Raw genomic sequence first — 17,825 nt, 5'->3', positions numbered from 1 at the left:
CTGTCCGCGAGGCAGGCCCGGCCCAGGCTCCACCCACTATCTCCCGGGCTCCGCCCTCAAGTCCTACCACGTGCCAGGGAATCCCGCCCTTCCCCCCCACGCATCGAAGAGGCTTGGCTAGATCCCAACTTCCGGGGACAGAGGCCGAATTGGCCCAAACCTTCCATCTCCTATCTGGAAGGCCACGGTAGAACCTGCTTCCGGGCTTATGTAAGAGCTTCTGCGGTGGGGACCTGAAGGGCCGGGAACTACATCTCCCAGGATGCGTAGCGATAGCCCAAGAAACTGGTCGCCTCGGGGTTCCGGGAGGGCGGGAGCGTGATCCCGAATTCCCTTAGACCCGTAAATACTTGGGGTCGGGACGGATCTTGGCCCTGGAATTTCAACGCAGCTTTCTATGCTCCTCGCGTGGGCTCGAGCTTCCCCAGAGCGTCAGAGCTCAGGGCTGTCCCCCTTCACTTTCCATCCCGCGTGTTTCCAAGGGTCTTGGGGATCCCTGGATCCAGCCCCCCGTTTGGCGGATAAGGAAATTGAGGTCCGGAAGGGACCCTGAGGCAGGACGCGGTGTTTGAGCTCGGGGCCTCTTACTCCGTGTTGTCCCAAAGGAATGAGATCTTAGGGGGCCCCGGGACGGTGACTTGCCCGAGGTTTTGTCCCGCGTACAGAGCCCGGGCTCCTGGGCGCTAATTCCCGCTCAGAGACCCCTTTCCGCGGAATGTTGGTGAGAGGCTCAACCGTGGCCTCCGTTTGGTCCAGGGCGGGATGAAGGCCACGCTGCCCACGGTGGTGGAGGAGATTCTGAGCGAGATCGCGGCCTGCGGGGAACCGTCTCGAGGTAGGGGCTGCCCCGAGCCCTGGGCGACCCGCCCGCGGGGAGCCGAGGCCGTAGACGTTCCCGCGCGGGGGGCGGGGCGGGGAGCCCGAGGTCTGGCGGTCCCGGGAAGTGGCGTGTCCCTGCTGCAGCTCCTGAGAGCCTTCCCCGCAGTGACCAGCAGAGGACGCTCCCTGACCGGCCTGGGCCGAGCGGCGTCCCTCCCCCCAGAAACAGGCCTCGGGTTCCAGTCCTGCCCCCACGTGTCCCAGCCGGGCCTCGGAGCGGAGGCCCGCGCTTCTTGCGTCTTGTGCGTGTCCCCGCTCCGGGAAGCGTTTGTTTAATGGTTTCATTCCCTCCCTTCACTCGTTACTGGGAGGCTGCGTGTGCGCTCCCTGCCTGGGAGGAGATAGTGATATACCGAGGGGAGCCCGTGAGCCAGGACTGGGGAACCACGGAGACCCAAGGCGGGGGGAGGGGGGCGTGGGCAGCAACAAGGCCTGGACGGGCCTCCTTGTGCCCTGAGCCCTCCTCCCCTGGACGGCCGGACAGAGCTGCGCGATGGCCCCAGGAAGGGAGCCCTCGGCTTACCAAGTTAAATATATGGGGGGGGGGGAGTACCTGTATATACATCCCCACGCAAATTGATATAGCAACACCGGCCTCTGGCTTTTCAGTTGGCCTTATTTTTATGATTTTCTTTCATTTCTCCATCCCCTTTCATGTCTCTTCCCGACCTAGTGAGTCCTCCTCGTGGTTAGGGGTAAAATAGAGAAAGCGTCTGTGCAAAGGCAGCTGAGGCCGGCGAGCCGGTGGCCTGCCTCAGCCGGCCGCGCGCCTGGCAGCCCCGCTTCTCTCTGCTCCTCCCGTGTCTAAGTATGGGCTGTGGTGTTAATATCATTCGGAGTCCACGGCTTCAAGGCCACGTGCAAGAACAAATCAACTCCCTTTGCTTCCAATCAAACAGCTGTGAGTGATTGTGCTTAACCAGACCCACGCCCGGCCGAACCACTCATGGGCCGACCCACGCCCGGCCGACCCCCAGAGGAAAAGCTCATCCAGGGAGAGAGAGGGGCTCTGAGGGCTTAGGGGATCCCATCTTGGGGATGCGGCCCGAGCCACCCGGCACATTCGCGGTTCCCCCCCTCGTGGGCGAGCAGGGGAGCTCTGCGCACTAGACAGACAGGTGGATTATATTCCCTGTGTCCTTATTCCCAGTTTGCTGGGTTGGTTTGGGGGGAGGGGAGGAGGAGAGAAGAGGAAGTGTGGCTGATAGTGTGGACAGAGCCCGGGCAGAATCGGGAAAATATCACTCACTTTCCTCAGATGTTCACTAGCTGAGTGACCCTGAGCAATTCATTTGACTGTTTGCCTCAGTTTCCTCATTTGTAAAAGGAGCTGGAGAAGGAAATGGCAACCGCTCCACAGTCTTTGCCAAGAAAACCAAAAGGATTCACAGAGTTGGACGTGCCAGAAATGACTAAACAAGTTAGTTTTCTCACAGTCCCTTGTGTATTATTGTATATTCATCATCAGACATTAAAATTTACTCTTTGGAAAAAAAAAAACAAAAACAATGAAAGGGGGCAGCTAGGGGGCGCAGTGTATAGAACACCAGCCCTGGAGTCAGGAGGACCCGAGTTCAAATCTGGTCTCAGACACTTAAAGCTTCCTAGCTGTGTGACCCTGGGCAAGTCACCTAACCCCAGCCTCGGGGGGAAAAAAATTACTCTTTGTGGAACAGTTAATGAAAACTGGATCCAGAGATGGCCCTCTATCAGAATTTTATACTCTTGACCATCAAGTCCATTTGTTTTTCAGAATTCTAATTGGGGAGGAAGTAAAAGTGTGAAAAGGTCTCCTTTGCATCCTCGTGTAAGGATCTGCCTCCATTAGGCTCATGGGTTAGCATTCAGAAAGGCGACTGATTTTTCTTCCCCTTTTCTGTTTTGCAGTACCTGACAAACTCCTGTTGGCGTGAGTATTTGCTCTTGGACGTGGGGGGAGCTTTTATTGTCAGTGATGTCAGGCTGTGCTTTTCCTAGATCCAATCTTGGGCTCAAACCTTGCATGTTCCCCAATCGCATGTTAACAAAAGCTGGACTTCTCTGCCTGGCTCTCCCAGCTCTTCACAATTGGTGCCACTGGTCTTTCCTGATTTCCAACCTCCAAATGCTCCATCCAAATTGGACCACTCTGCCCCCAAATAAGCAAATAAATACATAAAACGTCACCTCTTTGCCTTCGTGCACGTTGCTCCCTTTATCTGGAATTCCTTTCTTTCCTTCTCTGCCTGGTGAATTCCTGCCAGTCCATAAAACCTCGAATCCGCTTCCTTCAGGAAGTGTTTCCCGATTACTTCTCCCTTACCTGCAAGTTGGGAATGATCTTACCTCTCCACACCTGCTTATGCGGGTGTTATAGCTTTCTGTATTGGAGTCGTCTTTTCGACAGTAGAGGGCGCGGATCATGTCTTTCCTAACTTTTAGAGCGATAAATCTGTTAAAATACGTTTACTAAACACTCGTTGCATGTCAAGCATGTCCTGAGCTGTGTACACACGGCATGCGTGTATATACTCATATGTGCACATCTGAGCATGCAGTCTGAGTGCGTTGTTGTGTACATACACATAATGTATATAAACACAAGGCTACAATGAATGGGTGTCCGCCCAACTCCGAGCAGTTGGGTTCTGTTGGATAAGGCAGATGTGTGCAAATAGGCAGATGCACAGTCCAGGTGGGGGTGAAAGAAAAGTGCTTGGAAGGTAATGGGATGGTCTGAGAAATGGCAGTGAGGAGGGAGTGCCCCCCCCTGCATCGGGGACAGCCTGCGCAAAGCCTGGGTGACGGGAAATGAGCTGGGGTGGCGGCTCACGCTAATGGGAAAGGCCGGGCGCCGGGGCACTCTGCAGGTGGAATCAGCAAGACTTGGCAAACTGATTGGGCAGATGTTGAGGATGGAATGTGACCGTAGAAGGAGCAGAAGGGGGCGGGGAAGGGGGTTAAGCCTCCACGTTCTGCTTTGGACATTATGAGTTTGAGATGCCCTGGGACATCTAGGAGAGAGCAAATAAGCCCTTGGTCATTCAGACCTGGAGCTCAGGGGGGAGGCGGTGTAGGCCATAGTTAAGCCTGAGGGAGCTGAGGAAGTGGGTGAGAGGCTCCAAAGGAAGCCAGGGCTTCCCCTGTAGGTGGGGGCTGAATGAGAGAGCACAGGGTCAGGAAATCCTGGCGAAGAGAGAGGAGCCAGGAGCAGAGGGCAGCTGCAGAAGGGTTGGGGGGGAGCTCCAAGAAGAGACCCTCGGATTGGGCTCTTTTAGAGATCTTTATTGTGTGTGATGTATGAGCTGTCGGACAAATGCATGTTGATTGATAGGGACTGTCCTGTCAGAGGAAGGAAGCATTCAGGGGCAGAAAGGGGGGCAGGGAGAGGGTTCCTCCTTCCCCCCTCCCTCCAAAGGAGTCTGCCCCTTTCTGAGCCTCCCTATGTGTGTGTTCATATGTGACCACAATAGAGTGGGCATATTGTTGATGATCAGTGTGTCCATGTATGTGTGTACATATAGGTGTGCACACAGTGTGCACGTCTGAGTGTGTCGGTGTTCAGCGCCTCATATGTGGGTGTACATGTGCGTGCAGTGTGTGTACTCGATACAATACACAACACCACATGCATATCTCTGAGTGCCTCATGTTCTGTGCCTCATATGTGACTCTACATGTGTGTACACAACACTTACAGTATCACATGCATATATGTGGGTGTGTATGTGTATGCAATGCATGTACTCGATACAGTATACACATCACATGAGCATCTGTGTGAGTGTCAATATTCCGTGCTTCATATGCGACCATACATGTGTGTATACAATACCAGACAGTATCACACACATATATGTGAGTGTGCATGTGGTTGTATACAATTTGTGTACGCAATACAATATACATCATCACATGCATATTTGTGTGTCTGTTGTGTCTCATGCATGTGGGTGTGTACATATGTGTATAGAGTGTGCTTCATATAGGTGGCCATACATGTGTGTATACAAGACCATACAATATCATGCGCATTATGTGGGTGTACATGTGTGTGCATGCAATGCACACAACATCACATGAGTATCTGTATGAGTGTCAATATTCTGTGCCTCATGTATGTGACCATACATGTGTGTCTATAATACCAGACAATATCACATATATACATGTGGGTGTAAATGTGGTCGTATGCAATGTGTGTACTCGGTACAGTATACAACATCACATGCGTATCTGTATCCGTGTTAACATGGAATGAAGTTCAGAAAGTGTCCCCAAGGTGGAAGGCTGGATGGGACGTGGCTGCCATCTTCAGGCCTTGGTCTTGAAGACTTTATTTTATAAACATGTTCTAAATTAGGAGCTTTCCTTCAAAAATAGAAAGTCCTCTCAGCCTGCAATGTGACTCAGTCTTCTTCTTAACCATCTCAGCCTCAGGAGTCTCCCATCTCTATTTGTTGCGGCTGAGCATTGGCTGGAGGTCAGCCGACCACATTCAGTGTGGTATGAATCGCTCAAGGTCAAATAATGTTTTCAGGCTTTGTCTTATCCACTGCCAGTGCCAGTGTGAGCTCCCTGCTTCTTAAAAGCTGTGTCTCCCTTTCCCTAAAAGCCCAGGATTTAGGAAGCTTCCCAAAACGGGGTAAGTCCTGGGAATCCAAACGTGAACTTACTTCCTTAGAATTGTGCCCCACTGGGGAGTCTTGGCAGAAAGCAAAAGGGATGTCTTAGTTTCTTAAATCTTCTTTCTGAATTGGGTCTTGTCTGAACCAGAAAGAAACTCCCCCCTTTAGCATTGCTGAAGTTTGGGCCTACAGAGCAATTCTTTGTTTTAAATTTACCCTGGGGCATCCAGTTGGCACCAGCCCTGAAGTCAGGAGGACCTGAGTTTGAATTTGATCTCAGACATTTAATGCTTCCTAGTTATGTGACCCTGGGCAAGTCACTTAAACCCAATTGCTTCAACAAAACATTAATTAATTAATTAGCCCTAAATTCAGGTGGAGACCCAGCTGGTTCCTTTGGGTAGTGTTTTTAATGGGCCTGCAGTGATTAGGGAAAATTGTAGCAAACACAGTGAAAACTAGAGTATGTTGAAGGCTCACCCCTGGGGCTTCAGCCACTTCCTGGGTGATTCTGTTTCCTCCTCCCTCAGCATACATAATCTGTATCCCAGAGAGGCTCCTTGGGGACCTCTGAAGTCCTAGGATTGAAGCCCAACACCTTCCCTCTCTCATTCTTTACATCTACTGATATGTCTCCATAGCTGAGACACAGAACTGTTCATAAACTATTGTCACAAGGTAAAGGACATGTGCCTTTGAGTGATCACACCCCCTGGGTCTTGGCTGAAGGGGAGTGTTTAGAATTGGCAGCGTGGGGGGTGGGTGGAGTTGATAAGGTGAGGATAATGTGGCAGAGGAGGTGGGGCAAGGAACAGAGTAGACCCAGTGGGGGGCCTCCTTCCGAGGGCTTTGAGGATGCTACAATTAGGCCTTCAGGAGAGTCAGGGCTCAGCCATGGCACATGCCCCATGAGAGCGAGGGTTGGCCCCGTACTTTCTTCTGTTTGTTGTGCATTCTCTCACTGGTTGTTGCATTCATTTGGAGGGGTCCAGATGGCAAGGGGAGAGGATCCATCTCATCTAAAGACTCTCTCCGTTCCTCAGGCTGAAATTTCTCTTTGGCCCGTCAGCTGTCCAGGCCTTGGACCTTGTGGATCGCCGTTCTGTCACCCGCATCTCCTCTCCAAGCGGAAGAACCGTATTCCAGGTAGAACTGGCTTGGGGAAATTTCCAAGCTGGAAAATTCCCCTTACATTTAAATTGTGTGTTTACTGGACTCAGTATGGAGGAATGCTGTAGCCAAATGATTTCCTGTACTATTAGGAAAGCATTTGCTGGGATTGGAAACACTTGACGGTTAGTAATTGAAACCGAATCCATTTGTAGCCTCAGAATTATCCAGTGGGATGAGTATGGGACTAAGAGGCTGGGCATTTAATCTTGGGTCTCATCTAGCTGAATGTCAGAAATGATGCATCCTCCCCTGTAATAGAAAGCAGGAAATGAAGGCGGAAAGATTGGCTAATGCATAGGAGAGGGGTGGGATGTATGTGTGTGTGTGTGTGGGGGGGGGATTCTCTCTTTTTCAACTTGCTGACATTTGGTAAAGTTGCAAATTTTTTTTTTTTTTTGGTGGACAGGACCAGAATCGGGCTTATTTCAGAAAGATTTTTTAGCATCATCTTTTTCAATCAACAAGTAATTATTAAGCCCCTATTGTGTGCCAGGTTTATGTACTAAATGCTGAGAAAATAAAGAAAGTCAAAATGGTCCATGTCTGAAGGTGGGGAAGGAGCTGATAGTTGAAAGGATATAGAGATTTTGAGGAGGAGGCAGAATGTTGCTGGGCATGGGTCAGCTCATCAGTTCAAAGGTGCGGAAGTGGGAGACAGAGTGATGTGTGTGAAGAGTCATAGGCCGGTGAGCTGGGTCATGGAGGAGGGAATAAAGGGGTGTAAAAGATCCCTGGAAAGGACCAGATTGGTAGGAACTTTAAGTGCCCCCAAAAAGGACTTAATTTTGGATCTTAGAGGTAAAAGGGAGCGCTTGACATTTTCAAGAAGACAGGCCCCAGTGCGGACAGCTCTTCCCACTCACTCGTGTCAAGTGGCTCTGGACAGAACCTGACCTTAATCTCTGCTCCATGCAGACCAAGTGTTTGGTGCTTTGTACTTCACCTCTCACCTCACTTGGGGTCAAGGGGCATCTCAGCAGGATCACTCTGTACCAGGAAGTGTGTCAGCCCACCAGCCAAGGCCACGGAAACCCCAGTCCCATAGATACCCTGCTCAGCTTCGTGCTGGAGATCATTTCCTTCTTTCTCAGCCGGGATTTGCAGATTGTCTCCAATTTTTTTGTTCCTAAGCAGAGAGGCCCACAGCACTGAGAGCACTTCCCACGTCCTCATATGTCAGCTTTGTTTTGGGTCCTAATCTCAGCGTAGCACTTGACCCGGGGCAGACTGGCTTCCAGCCACATACGTCCTCCTGGTGAATGGGCTACCCACAGCTGTGCCATTCACACTGGATTTTCATCAGCTACGATGCTCAGCTTGCCAGTGACCCCGTTATTAGCTAAGAACCTAATGATTTTGCTTGAGACAGTTTTTCATCATAGTTGACTTTTTACTTTTCCCAGTGGTTATTTTCATTTGTTTAGTTTTCATTATTCACATCCTGTGTTATATTGGATATTTATCATAAAAATGCTAACTTCCTTGGAGTGTGGCAATCAGCCCAGACTTGAAATTAAATGGGGCCTTGGAAACTTTACGCCCTTGGGATTGTTCCTCATGGTCCCATTTCATTGTGCTTGGCTGGTGTTGAGGGGCTTCAAATGAAGGAGGAGCCTGAAAAGATGTGCCGGTGGTCGCTTTAGGATCCATGATGAGACATCTTGGGGACTCAAACTGGCAGTCTTCCCATGGGGCACCTGACTGATGGCTGATTGCCCGGTCTCCTTGGCCCTAACAGTTTGTGTGCACCTTATAGGTTTTGGCACATTCTACTCTTCTCCCTGGTTCTGGATCAAAAATTCTGAGTATGTTTGGGAAGTGGGGGGGCCGGTCCTCCTTGGCTTGGTGTGAACACAGGACTACAGTCCCATTATTTTACAGAAGAGGAAACGTCCAAGAATGTTAAGTGACATAGCCACAAAGAGAATAAGCAGCCGAGGCAAGATTTGAACTCCGTCTTCCAGATCCTCAGACTTTGGAGGAGATGATGTGCCCTCTCTAGAGTCAGCAGGGGGCTAATATGCCCTCCTTAAAAACAAAGCAAAATTTAGACCTTTACTTCTGCCCCCGAGAGGATCCAGGTGTATTTCAGGAAGAGATCACTTTTCCATCCACTATGTGTCCTTACTTGCTTGGACTTAGAGTAGAAGAAGGGTAAAAATAAATAAACGCCCAGAGCTTTCCACCTCCCCTAATGCTCCTCGGCTCAGACAATCAAGTGTTTTCCCTTGGTGCTGTCAGCTTCTTGTAGCTAGGGAAGGTGGCCACCAGTTGATTGGTGCCCAGAGTTGGAGGCTCAATCATTCCGTCCCCGTGTACTCCCTGGCCAGATCCTGCTGGAGATACCGAGAAGCACCACATGGAGGCATCCTCCTCCTATAAGGACCCTGTAATTTGTCCAGGAAGACACCTGAAGATCATATTTAAGGTCCGAAGCTGTGGTCAGAAGTGTTTGGTCCAGCCCAGAGCCAGAGTGCGAGATGGGATGGCTGATGCCAGAGCAAACCCAGGTCAGTCCAGGAGACTGGCCACCTCCTTCCTCTCCAGTTGCAGTCTGGGAAATTTTTCTGCCATTGCTCCATAGAGTAAGTAGCAGATCCACATATCCAGACTGTGAGCTCCCACAAGTTGGGATTCAGGGTCACTGATGCTGGATTGTTCATTCTATTTGAATCGTTACTGGAGCCATTGCTATGCTGAGCATTCCTTTTTATTTTTCAAAATACACATATAGTTTTTGACATTCATTTTTGTAAGATTTTGAGTTCCAAAATTTTTTTTCTCCCTCCCTCCCCTACTGCCTCTCTCTCAAGACAGCAAATAATCAGGTATAGGTTATACATGTACAATCATATTTTCATATTAGTCATTTTGTAAAAGAAAAATCAGAACAAAAAGAAAAAACCATAAGAAAGAAGAAACAAACAAAAAAGGTGAAAATAGTATACTTCAATCCACATTCAGTCTCCATAGCACTCTCTCGGGATGAGGGTGGCATTTTCCATCCCAAGTCTATTGGAATCGCCTTGGGTCCCTGTATTGTTGGGAAGAACGGAGTCTGTCATAATTGATCATCACCCAGTGTTGCTGTGTTGGGCACTGCTGAGGATGCCCAGGTAGCTAACCAAGCCACTGTTCTACCGTCTTAAGCCAATGGGGATAGGGGTGCCCCAAATAGCTATAATGCAAAGTAGGCTCTAAGATATTGAGGGTACAGAGGAAGGGGACATTTGGAAGGGTTTAATGATTTGGAAGTGTCCAGATGAGTGGGTTAGAGAAGGTTTCAAGGAAAATCACTGAGTTCCGAGGGTCTGTAGTGATATGTGAGGAAATGGATCCTGAGAGGTGTTCAAGTACATAGGGATTAAGCCAGGGCTCTCACAAAAGTCCTCTGACTCTGAATCCAACATCTTTTAGCTGGTTTTGAAGGTTTGGTAGGATTTCAACAGGTGGAAATATTAGGAAGAGCCTTTCAGGATTAGGAAAGGTTGGGAGCCAAGGAAGAGAGTGGGAAAGTGTGAAATGTGAGGATGTCTAGAACCCAACAGAAGGGATTGAAGCCAGATTGTGGACGTTTCCGAAAGATAGGATGGAATCCTCGATCTGGATAAAGGAGGTGGGGGTCAAGAACAGCAGAGAGTGTGGAACAAGTATAGGGAGACTGAATCTGGGATCTCTTTGGTATAAGAGACTCCCACGTGAGAAAACTCACTCCATCTGTGTCAGTCAGCACCTTCTCTGCAAAGTTCCTTGTCATGATAGCCATAGGCACCTTCCACCCCCAAGGGATCCATGGTTACATTTCAGGGAATTTATGAACTCAAATAGAAAAGAAATGTCATTTTTTAAAAATCAGCATCCTTCAATTATTTAAATTTTCTCCCTCGGGGAAAAAAAATGTCCATAGTTTCACCATATTGCCAGAAATCTTTGTTTGACATGAAGAAGCTTAAGAATCTTCTCTTTAGAGAGTTTCAGGGACTTTTCCAAGGACACACAGCCCAGCTGTGTTGGAGGCAGATCTGGCTTTCTTTCTGCTGTCACACTATCCTATCTATGCATGAGAAAAATTCATAGGAAAAAAAGGTTAGAAAATGATTAAACTGAAACATATTCAGAAGCAATGCGATTAAGTGAAATTTTTGGCAGACGAGTCTCGGAGACGCTGAACATGGTGAAAAAGAAAAAAAAATCGGATCAATATTATTTCAAGAAACTTTCTGGGATGGTTCCCAGAACCATCAAGAACAAGCAACACTAAGCAAATAGAAAGAACCTCCAGAATTCCAATGAGAAAATAGAAATTTCGGCCACCCAGGCAGATCGTTATCAAATTTCAAATCTACATCAATAACCAAATCCTCTCCCCGCTTTTTTTTCTTTGTATCGGCTTGATCCCAAGCTCAGATTTCTTGGATTTGAAGAGGTAAAGCAGACATTTAAAATTCCAGACGGATTCCCAAGGAGAAGGCCACCCTTGTCCGTGTCTGACCATCGGAACTGGACTGCTCCAGAAGCAGAAGCACAGGCACTTAAGAACTGTTAACGCCTGGTTGGGATGTTAGCCCGCTGAGAGGGAGAAAAATAAAACCTTGAATTGCACAAAAGGTTGAACACGAGTTGGACCAAAGAGAAAAAACAGATGATCAGGAAGATTGAGAGCGTATCCCAGAAATCTTAGTGTGGTTTTCAGCATTAATTGTGGATTAATTAAGACCATGATGCAAAGGTAAAGAAAAGGTAATGAAGAGAAGAGATAACAATCCCAAAGCCAATCACTTGTCTATGGCTACATTTTAGGGGAAATTGAGCAAAACAAAGTGTTTTGTGAGTACAAGGAAGAAGGTGATTATCACCAGGTAGAATCAAGGAAAGCTTCATGGAGAAGGTGCATTTAAGGGGTGCTTTAAAGAGCAGGGAAAAGTCCCACAGGGAAAAGGGGTTGGCGTGATCAAAGGCCCAGAGAGGAGGTTAATTTGAAGTAATTGGGGGGAGGATTAGGAAGGTAGGGTGACATGAGATTGCCGAGTGGGTAAGTGAGAGCTCCTGAGACAGCACAGACATGGCAGACCTCCGGCTGTGGATCAGCACTGGTGTAAGAGACAGATAGGGAGGACAGCAGGAAGGTCTGCTGGTGAATGGGTAGGGGGTTCTGGAGAGGGAAGTGTGGAGCCAGAGTCTGAATTCTGGCTCTTTCCATGGATTGCTTCACTGGCCTCCTTCAGTTTTCTCATCTGTAAAATGGGGAGCCTAGACCAGCTGAAAGCTGAGGCTCCTCCCCCAGACAGATGGCAAGGAGAGTCTGTATTTGAGTGGTGGCAGTAGGTGTGAGCAGTATTGAGGCGGTGGTTAATTAAGGCCAGGGTTGTGAAGGGGCAAAGGCAAAAAGTGACAAGGCAAATGGTGACATCACTGCCAAAAAGAATGAAGTTAAAAGGAAGGACTGTCTCCAGCTAACCTTGGTTTTGAACAGGTTGGAGAAGGTGGGTTTGGAGGCTGGAATCAGGAGCCTGGAACTCATGGGAGAATGCCTCAGGAGAAAGGGTAGGGGAGGCCCGAGGAGGCAGGGCCGGCCGTGTTGGGCCATGGAGAGGCCCCGGGATGCCTAGGCCATCTCTAGGTGAATGTGGTATGTTCGATCAGGCCTTTAGTGTTTTGGTTTCAAGGCGGTCCCAACAGTGGGGCTCCCATAGGAGCAGCTGAGAGGCCCTTTGGAGACCAACCTTGGGAGGGAAAGCCTGCTCATCCCAGCCTTAAGTTGTCATCCTGAGGCCCAAAGCTCACTTGGAGAGTTTTCTGATCATCCTTGACTTGGGCCGCTTAGGGGGCAAGGGGTGGCCTCTGACCCATCCCTGAAATAGGGCCAGCCGGGCTTCTCTGCTGGCTGGGGATCCCACCTCTGACACCGGGGCGTGGGAGAGGGCCCTTCCAGCTTCCAGCTATCGTCCTCTAACCTCCCGAGAAGCCCTTCTTACTTTTAGGCAATCTTAATTTGTTAGAATTTTTGCCTTAAGTCAACCTTCCATCTCTTGGTAACTTAAGCTATGTCGTATCACATGCTTTTCCAATACTTTTTAGTCTGAAGGACACTGATTTGTGGGGTCTCTGAACTACCGTGGGCCATGTTGGCCCCCAATTCTGCCTCCATTCTCCCCCTGAGGGCTGGGACAGAGCATGAACAGAGCCCTGAGCCACTGCCCTCTGATCTCACGTAGGGGCCATGACTGAGTCTCTGGTATTGTCCCCCCAGAAACATTCTCTGCGGGCGTGTGAAATCTTGCTCTAGATTCATGCTCTTTCTACCTCCGTATTGCCGAGGGAGGCTGAAATCGGGGTTTGCCCCCCTCCCCAGACCCCTTTTTGGGTCTCAGTCCTCCATGTTCCCCCCCTCCCACCACCATCATAACAGCTATGGAAGTGCTCAGTGTAACTGCTTTGCTTCTCTCTTGCTCTCATTTATTTTTATTTTATTTAAGGTGTGGTGGGAGACCCAAAGCTGGGGCCACTCTAACTGGCATTAGCCCCATAACTCCCCACCTCACCCTCAAAATCTGGTTCCTCTCCTATAGAAGTACAGCTCCTGCCTTCAAGTCAGAAAATCTGGGGTCAAGGCCCAGCCCTGGTATCTCCCCACCAAGTTGCTAATCATCTCAGTGCCTGGCCCCTTACCTGGAGATCCCTGCCTCGGGGTTGTGGCAGTGAGAGGGCACTTCTCATGGACCACTCCCCACATTTCCCAGGTGGTCGTGGGGCAGACAGTGGTATTTTCTCCTTCTGCATTTGTGTGTGTGTGTGGGGGGAACAGAAATTCCCAGGTATGGCTAAAGGTGAGAAGTGCAGCATTGAAGTGGGGAAAGAAGGGAAAAAAAGGAAGGAAGAGAGGAGAAAGGAAGACAGGAAACGAGGAAGGGAGGGAGGAAGGAAGAAAAAGAAAGAATGGAGGGACCAGGAGGGATGCAGCCCTCCTGGTCCCTCCCTTGGGCACCCAGCAGAGCCTTTGCTCTGAAGCCTTTCCCACTGCCTGGGCTTTACCAACATGAGTTAGAGCTGTCATGGGGCAGGCCGGCCTCTGACACTGGAAGCAGAATTTCCCCTTTTTGGGGACGTCACCAGAGCTTTCCCTTCTGGTGCAATTCTGGTCTGACTTGAGTCATTGGATGATCATGGCGAGGGCTGGGTCTGGCCGCCCGTGTCCGAGCCCCCCTTTTGTCCTGCCTGCAGGTCCTTGGGAGCTCCGGGAAAGCATACACCTGTTTCACCTCCTGCCATTACTGCTCGTGCCCCGCCTTTGCCTTCTCTGTGCTTCGGAAGAATGACAGCCTGTTGGTAAGGGAGAGGGTGCTGGGACAAGCTGCCGCTGTGGGCGACATCCTCTGTTTGGGGAGAGGATCAGCTTCCCTGCCTGGTGGTCTGTGGGAACCAGTATTAGGAGTTAGGTCTCGGAGGCCCTATGAGGGGCCAAGAATGGTCGGGGAGGGGGGCACTTTCTGTAGCTTGTCAGGATCAGAGGGTCTTGGGTTTGCGCCCACTCTCACGACTGTGTCCACTACTCTTTCCACTGCACCAGGAAGGTTGGATCTTGTGCCCTTCCTCTTCTCCAGAAGCTAGGCTGGCATCGTGCCAGTCCTGGGGCACAGGAGTATGTCTCGCCCATCATCAGCCTTGGGGGGAAGCCAGGGCATCTGAGGAAAAGGGGAGACGTACATTTGTTCCATTCCCCTGATTATGGATTCTTCACCGTTTTTTTTGCCCTGGAGCCTGCAGGTCACAGGCCGGTGAAGCTGGGGACCCCTTTCCTGAATCGTGTTAATAAATATATATGAGGATTACACTTCGGGAGTTTTTTTTTCATCCAAGTTCACAGACCCCTGTCACCCACACTAGGTTAGCCCCTGCCCTGAAGCTGCATTTTTATTTTCTGCAGCAGCACCAGGCCTTGGAAAGGCCACAGGCAGCAGCATCTGCACCGCCCTTCCCTGTACTTTGGTAAAGAAGCCCACCTTTCCTTTGCCACTGGGATCGTCTCGGGCAGCGTCACGGCTCAGGGGTGCATGGGGCCGGCTGCACACTTGAACCACAACATCTCCCCTGCCCCACGGGTCTGCTTTGTGCAGCGAGTCATTGTCTCCCTGTTCTAAAACTCTTATATTTTGTTTTCTGTTACCTTGAAATAGCTAGTGGTAAAGGGCCGCACCAGGCCTGGAGTCGGGAGGAAAAATTCAAACCCAGGCTGGATAATGTGGAGCAAGTCACTTCCTCCCCTTTAATGGGGGTAACTATAGCTCTCCCCTCCCAGGGTTGTAAGGGCTAAAGGAGATAATGATTGTAAAGCACCTGCTCTGTAAATGCTCGCTGACATTATCATTGTTGCCTTGACTTTTGAATTACCCTTCCTTCCCTGCCTGTGAGCCATCCCCTGCCCAAAGAATTAAGGGCCAGCAGAGCCACCATCCAAGGCGGGTCTGCCCCTGTTCTGGCCGGCTTTTCGTGGGGCCAGTCGTAGCGGTCTGCTTGCTGGCTGGCCTTCGCCTCTGGTTTCTTCTTCCTCTTCTCCTCAGATGGATTTTTCAGGGGGGAAAAAGGGTTAGTGGAAAGACCTAGAAGAAGTCCCTTGGAGTTCATGAATAACTATCTGGGCTTCTAAGTTCATAGAACTTCTTGATTTGCTCTAACTGCAGTGGAGCATTTCCTCAGCTATTTCAGAAGGTGGCTCATAGTTTCCTAGCTGGCCAGTAAGGCCCAGAAGGCCGATCTTGGATAGCCCCAGGTATGAACGATGGGCGTCAGCCTGGGGCCCTTGGGAGTCACCAAGTGATGGCTTCAGTATCAGCTCTCCACCCACCTGAGGAGAGTGCCTGCCCTCCTTCTGCCCGTCCCAGCCTGGCACTGGCAGGAGAAGCCGGCTGATGCCAGAAGCCCAGGGGCTCTGAATAGTTGGAGGGCCAGAGCTCCATGAATGACTTCCCCAGGATGATTAACAAGGTGTCGGTACCTCCCGAAGCCTCAGGCAGGTTGGCTCCTGACCTCAGTCAGACACCAGCTTAAGGGCTCTTGTGCTGAGGGGCTATGTCCCTGTCTCCCCCTCCCCCACAGAGAGGGGGCCCAGGGGTCATGGGCATGTGTTCTAATGGCTCCACAGAACCCATATATCATCTTGGAAATTAAACCCTTTTTCCTGTTATTAAAACAGATTTGAATCAGGGACTGCTGTCCTAGAGAGCTGCCAGGAACACCACGGGCAGGTTAACAGTTTGACTTTGTGGGGTCCTGCAGCCTCTCTCCAGAGGCAGGATTGAACCCTGTTTCTCTGGCTCTGGGACAGGTAACGTGCTCCCTCCTCCCAAGCTGCTTCTCACTGATTCGTGTCTTGTGTCTTGCAGTGCAAGCATCTCCTGGCCGTCTACCTCAGCCTGTCCCTGGGGCTGTGCCAGGAGCTGAGCGGTTCTAACAGGCAGCTGGCGAGCCTCCTGCTGGCAGAGGAAGATCCAGACCAGGCCTAGCGTCTGCGACCTGAAGTAGAGAGGCCGGACTGAAGGACTAAGTGAGCATTTATTAAACACTTACTGTATACCAAGCACGTTGTGAGGCCCCCCCCTTTCTCATTTCACCATGTGTTGTCTCCTTCCAAGGAGAATGGCCCCTTCCCTTCTAGTGAAGGTAGCCAGAACGTGCACAAGGCCCTCCCTCCAGGGGCTTCCTACTGCCAGGATGCCAGCGAGACAGCCGGATTCTTCTGCAAAGCTGATCCTATTAATTGGCACTGTGAAGTGTTCAGATTGGGGGCAGCAAGGTGGTGCAGTGGAGGGAGCGCTGGGCATTGAGCCGGGAAGACCCAGGTTCAAATTCAGCTCCGACATGTACTAGCTGTGGGACCTCGGGTAAGTCCCTTAAACCTGTTTATCTCAGTTTCCTTATTTGTCAAATGAGCTGGAGAAGGAAACGGCCAACCGAGAAAACCCCAGATGGGCTCACAAAGAGTCGGACACAACTGAACGAGAACAACAATGTTCAGATTAGCAGAAGCAGTGGGGTATGGGGGGAGGGAGGCTCTTTCAGAGTCACATGTCTATATCCAAAGGAGTGGGAAGGAGTTTTCCCCAGTTTGGAACCTGAAAACCTGCTCTTGTGCCGCCTCTCTGTTTTTGTGACCTTTGCTGCTGGGCTTTCCAGGCCTCTGAAAAATGGGGATAATAGTTCTCAGGCTGGCTGTCCCACTGAACCATGGGGTTGACCAAGTGAGATTAACTTTTGTAAGTTGCTTGAACTGACAACTTTTAGTGGCAGTTGGGGGGAGGGCTCCCCTTGGGAAAGGTAAGTCCAGTGGGAACATGGCTGATGCCTTGGGAATCACCCAGAAGCAAAGGGACTTGAGGGCATGGCAAGAAGGAGTCATTCTTTTATTCAGCACACTCTGGGTGAGGACTGTACGCCAGGGGCCGGGACTACCAAGAGAGGTAGGACACTCCCAGGAGCAGCATGTGACTAGCGTCAGGAAGCCCAGAGCGGGATCGGTTTTCCTTTTGCACATTAAATTTTAAAAGACATTTTAAACCCAAGTAAGGCAGCAGTGGATTTGCAGCCACATCCTAGCTTTGTGACCCTGGGCAAGGTATTTTACCCATGAGGGCCCCAGGAAAGGGGCCCTTGTTTCCGAAGCATTTAAAGGAGGGGGATGATTCTTGACATCCCAAGTCTGGTGCCCTCCACTGCCTCAGCTACTGGATCTCCAAGCAAACCAAAAAGAAATGGTATAGGGATGGTATGGGGAGGGGTTAGGTAAGGTGCTATAAGAATCCCAGGAGATCCAAGTCTCCTTCAGGTGAGGGAGAGTCCTAGTATCTCAGCCAAACTTTGAAAGAAGCAGGAGATTGGGTGGGGAAATGCCCACTGTGGGCCCAGAAGGTCTTCCTGCCATGGGCAGGAAGACGCCCAGCCAGTGGTACTGCCTACCGAGCAACTGTAAGGGGGTGTGAAAGCCTCTGTTGCTGTCTATTTTTCCAGTTTGACAAATGGATGATTTCAGACCTAATCCCGAGGGGAGGCAAACTTGGACGACATCCCACTAGTTAAGTTCCCTCCCATGACAGTGTTTTCTCTCCCCAGGAACGTGAGAAAGAGCCAATTCTGGATGTGGTTTGCTACATTAAATTTTTTATAAAAAAAAAA

General features: G+C 50.2%; 1 protein-coding gene across 3 annotated transcripts; it reads left to right on the top strand.

The window, feature by feature from the left end:
- The first annotated feature begins 125 nt into the window (after positions 1-125).
- ZSWIM7 (zinc finger SWIM-type containing 7) lies at positions 126-17,754 on the top strand. 3 transcript variants are annotated; one of them, XM_074263941.1, is made up of 6 exons: positions 126-210; positions 757-835; positions 2,767-2,788; positions 6,530-6,632; positions 13,881-13,985; positions 14,227-14,490. In XM_074263941.1, the coding sequence occupies exons 2-6, from the start codon at positions 763-765 to the stop codon at positions 14,380-14,382; spliced, it is 459 nt and encodes a 152-aa protein (XP_074120042.1). In that variant the 5' UTR covers positions 126-210; positions 757-762; the 3' UTR covers positions 14,383-14,490. The 3 variants fall into 3 exon arrangements, with proteins under 3 accessions (XP_074120042.1, XP_074120045.1, XP_074120044.1); XM_074263944.1 differs by lacking the exons at positions 126-210; positions 14,227-14,490 and adding exons at positions 16,040-16,200; positions 16,289-17,754 and having other exon boundaries at positions 278-835; XM_074263943.1 differs by lacking the exons at positions 126-210; positions 14,227-14,490 and adding an exon at positions 16,040-16,231 and having other exon boundaries at positions 279-835.
- Positions 17,755-17,825: the final 71 nt, after the last annotated feature.

The sequence above is a fragment of the Sminthopsis crassicaudata genome, chromosome 4 (genome assembly GCF_048593235.1).
Source record: "Sminthopsis crassicaudata isolate SCR6 chromosome 4, ASM4859323v1, whole genome shotgun sequence".
NCBI classification, from domain to species: Eukaryota; Metazoa; Chordata; class Mammalia; order Dasyuromorphia; family Dasyuridae; genus Sminthopsis; species Sminthopsis crassicaudata.
The sequence above is the reverse complement of the archived record's forward strand: the minus strand, read 5'-3'. Positions and strand labels throughout refer to the sequence as shown.

What these genes read in the sequence shown, in the direction of transcription:
- ZSWIM7 (XM_074263941.1), top strand. Translation starts at nt 763, where the DNA reads ATGAAGGCCACGCTGCCCACGGTGGTGGAGGAGATTCTGAGCGAGATC. An exon ending in CTGCGGGGAACCGTCTCGAG is followed by an intron (nt 836 to 2,766) that starts GTAGGGGCTGCC and finishes TCTGTTTTGCAG; the next exon opens with TACCTGACAAACTCCTGTTG. An exon ending in GCGGAAGAACCGTATTCCAG is followed by an intron (nt 6,633 to 13,880) that starts GTAGAACTGGCT and finishes TCCTGCCTGCAG; the next exon opens with GTCCTTGGGAGCTCCGGGAA.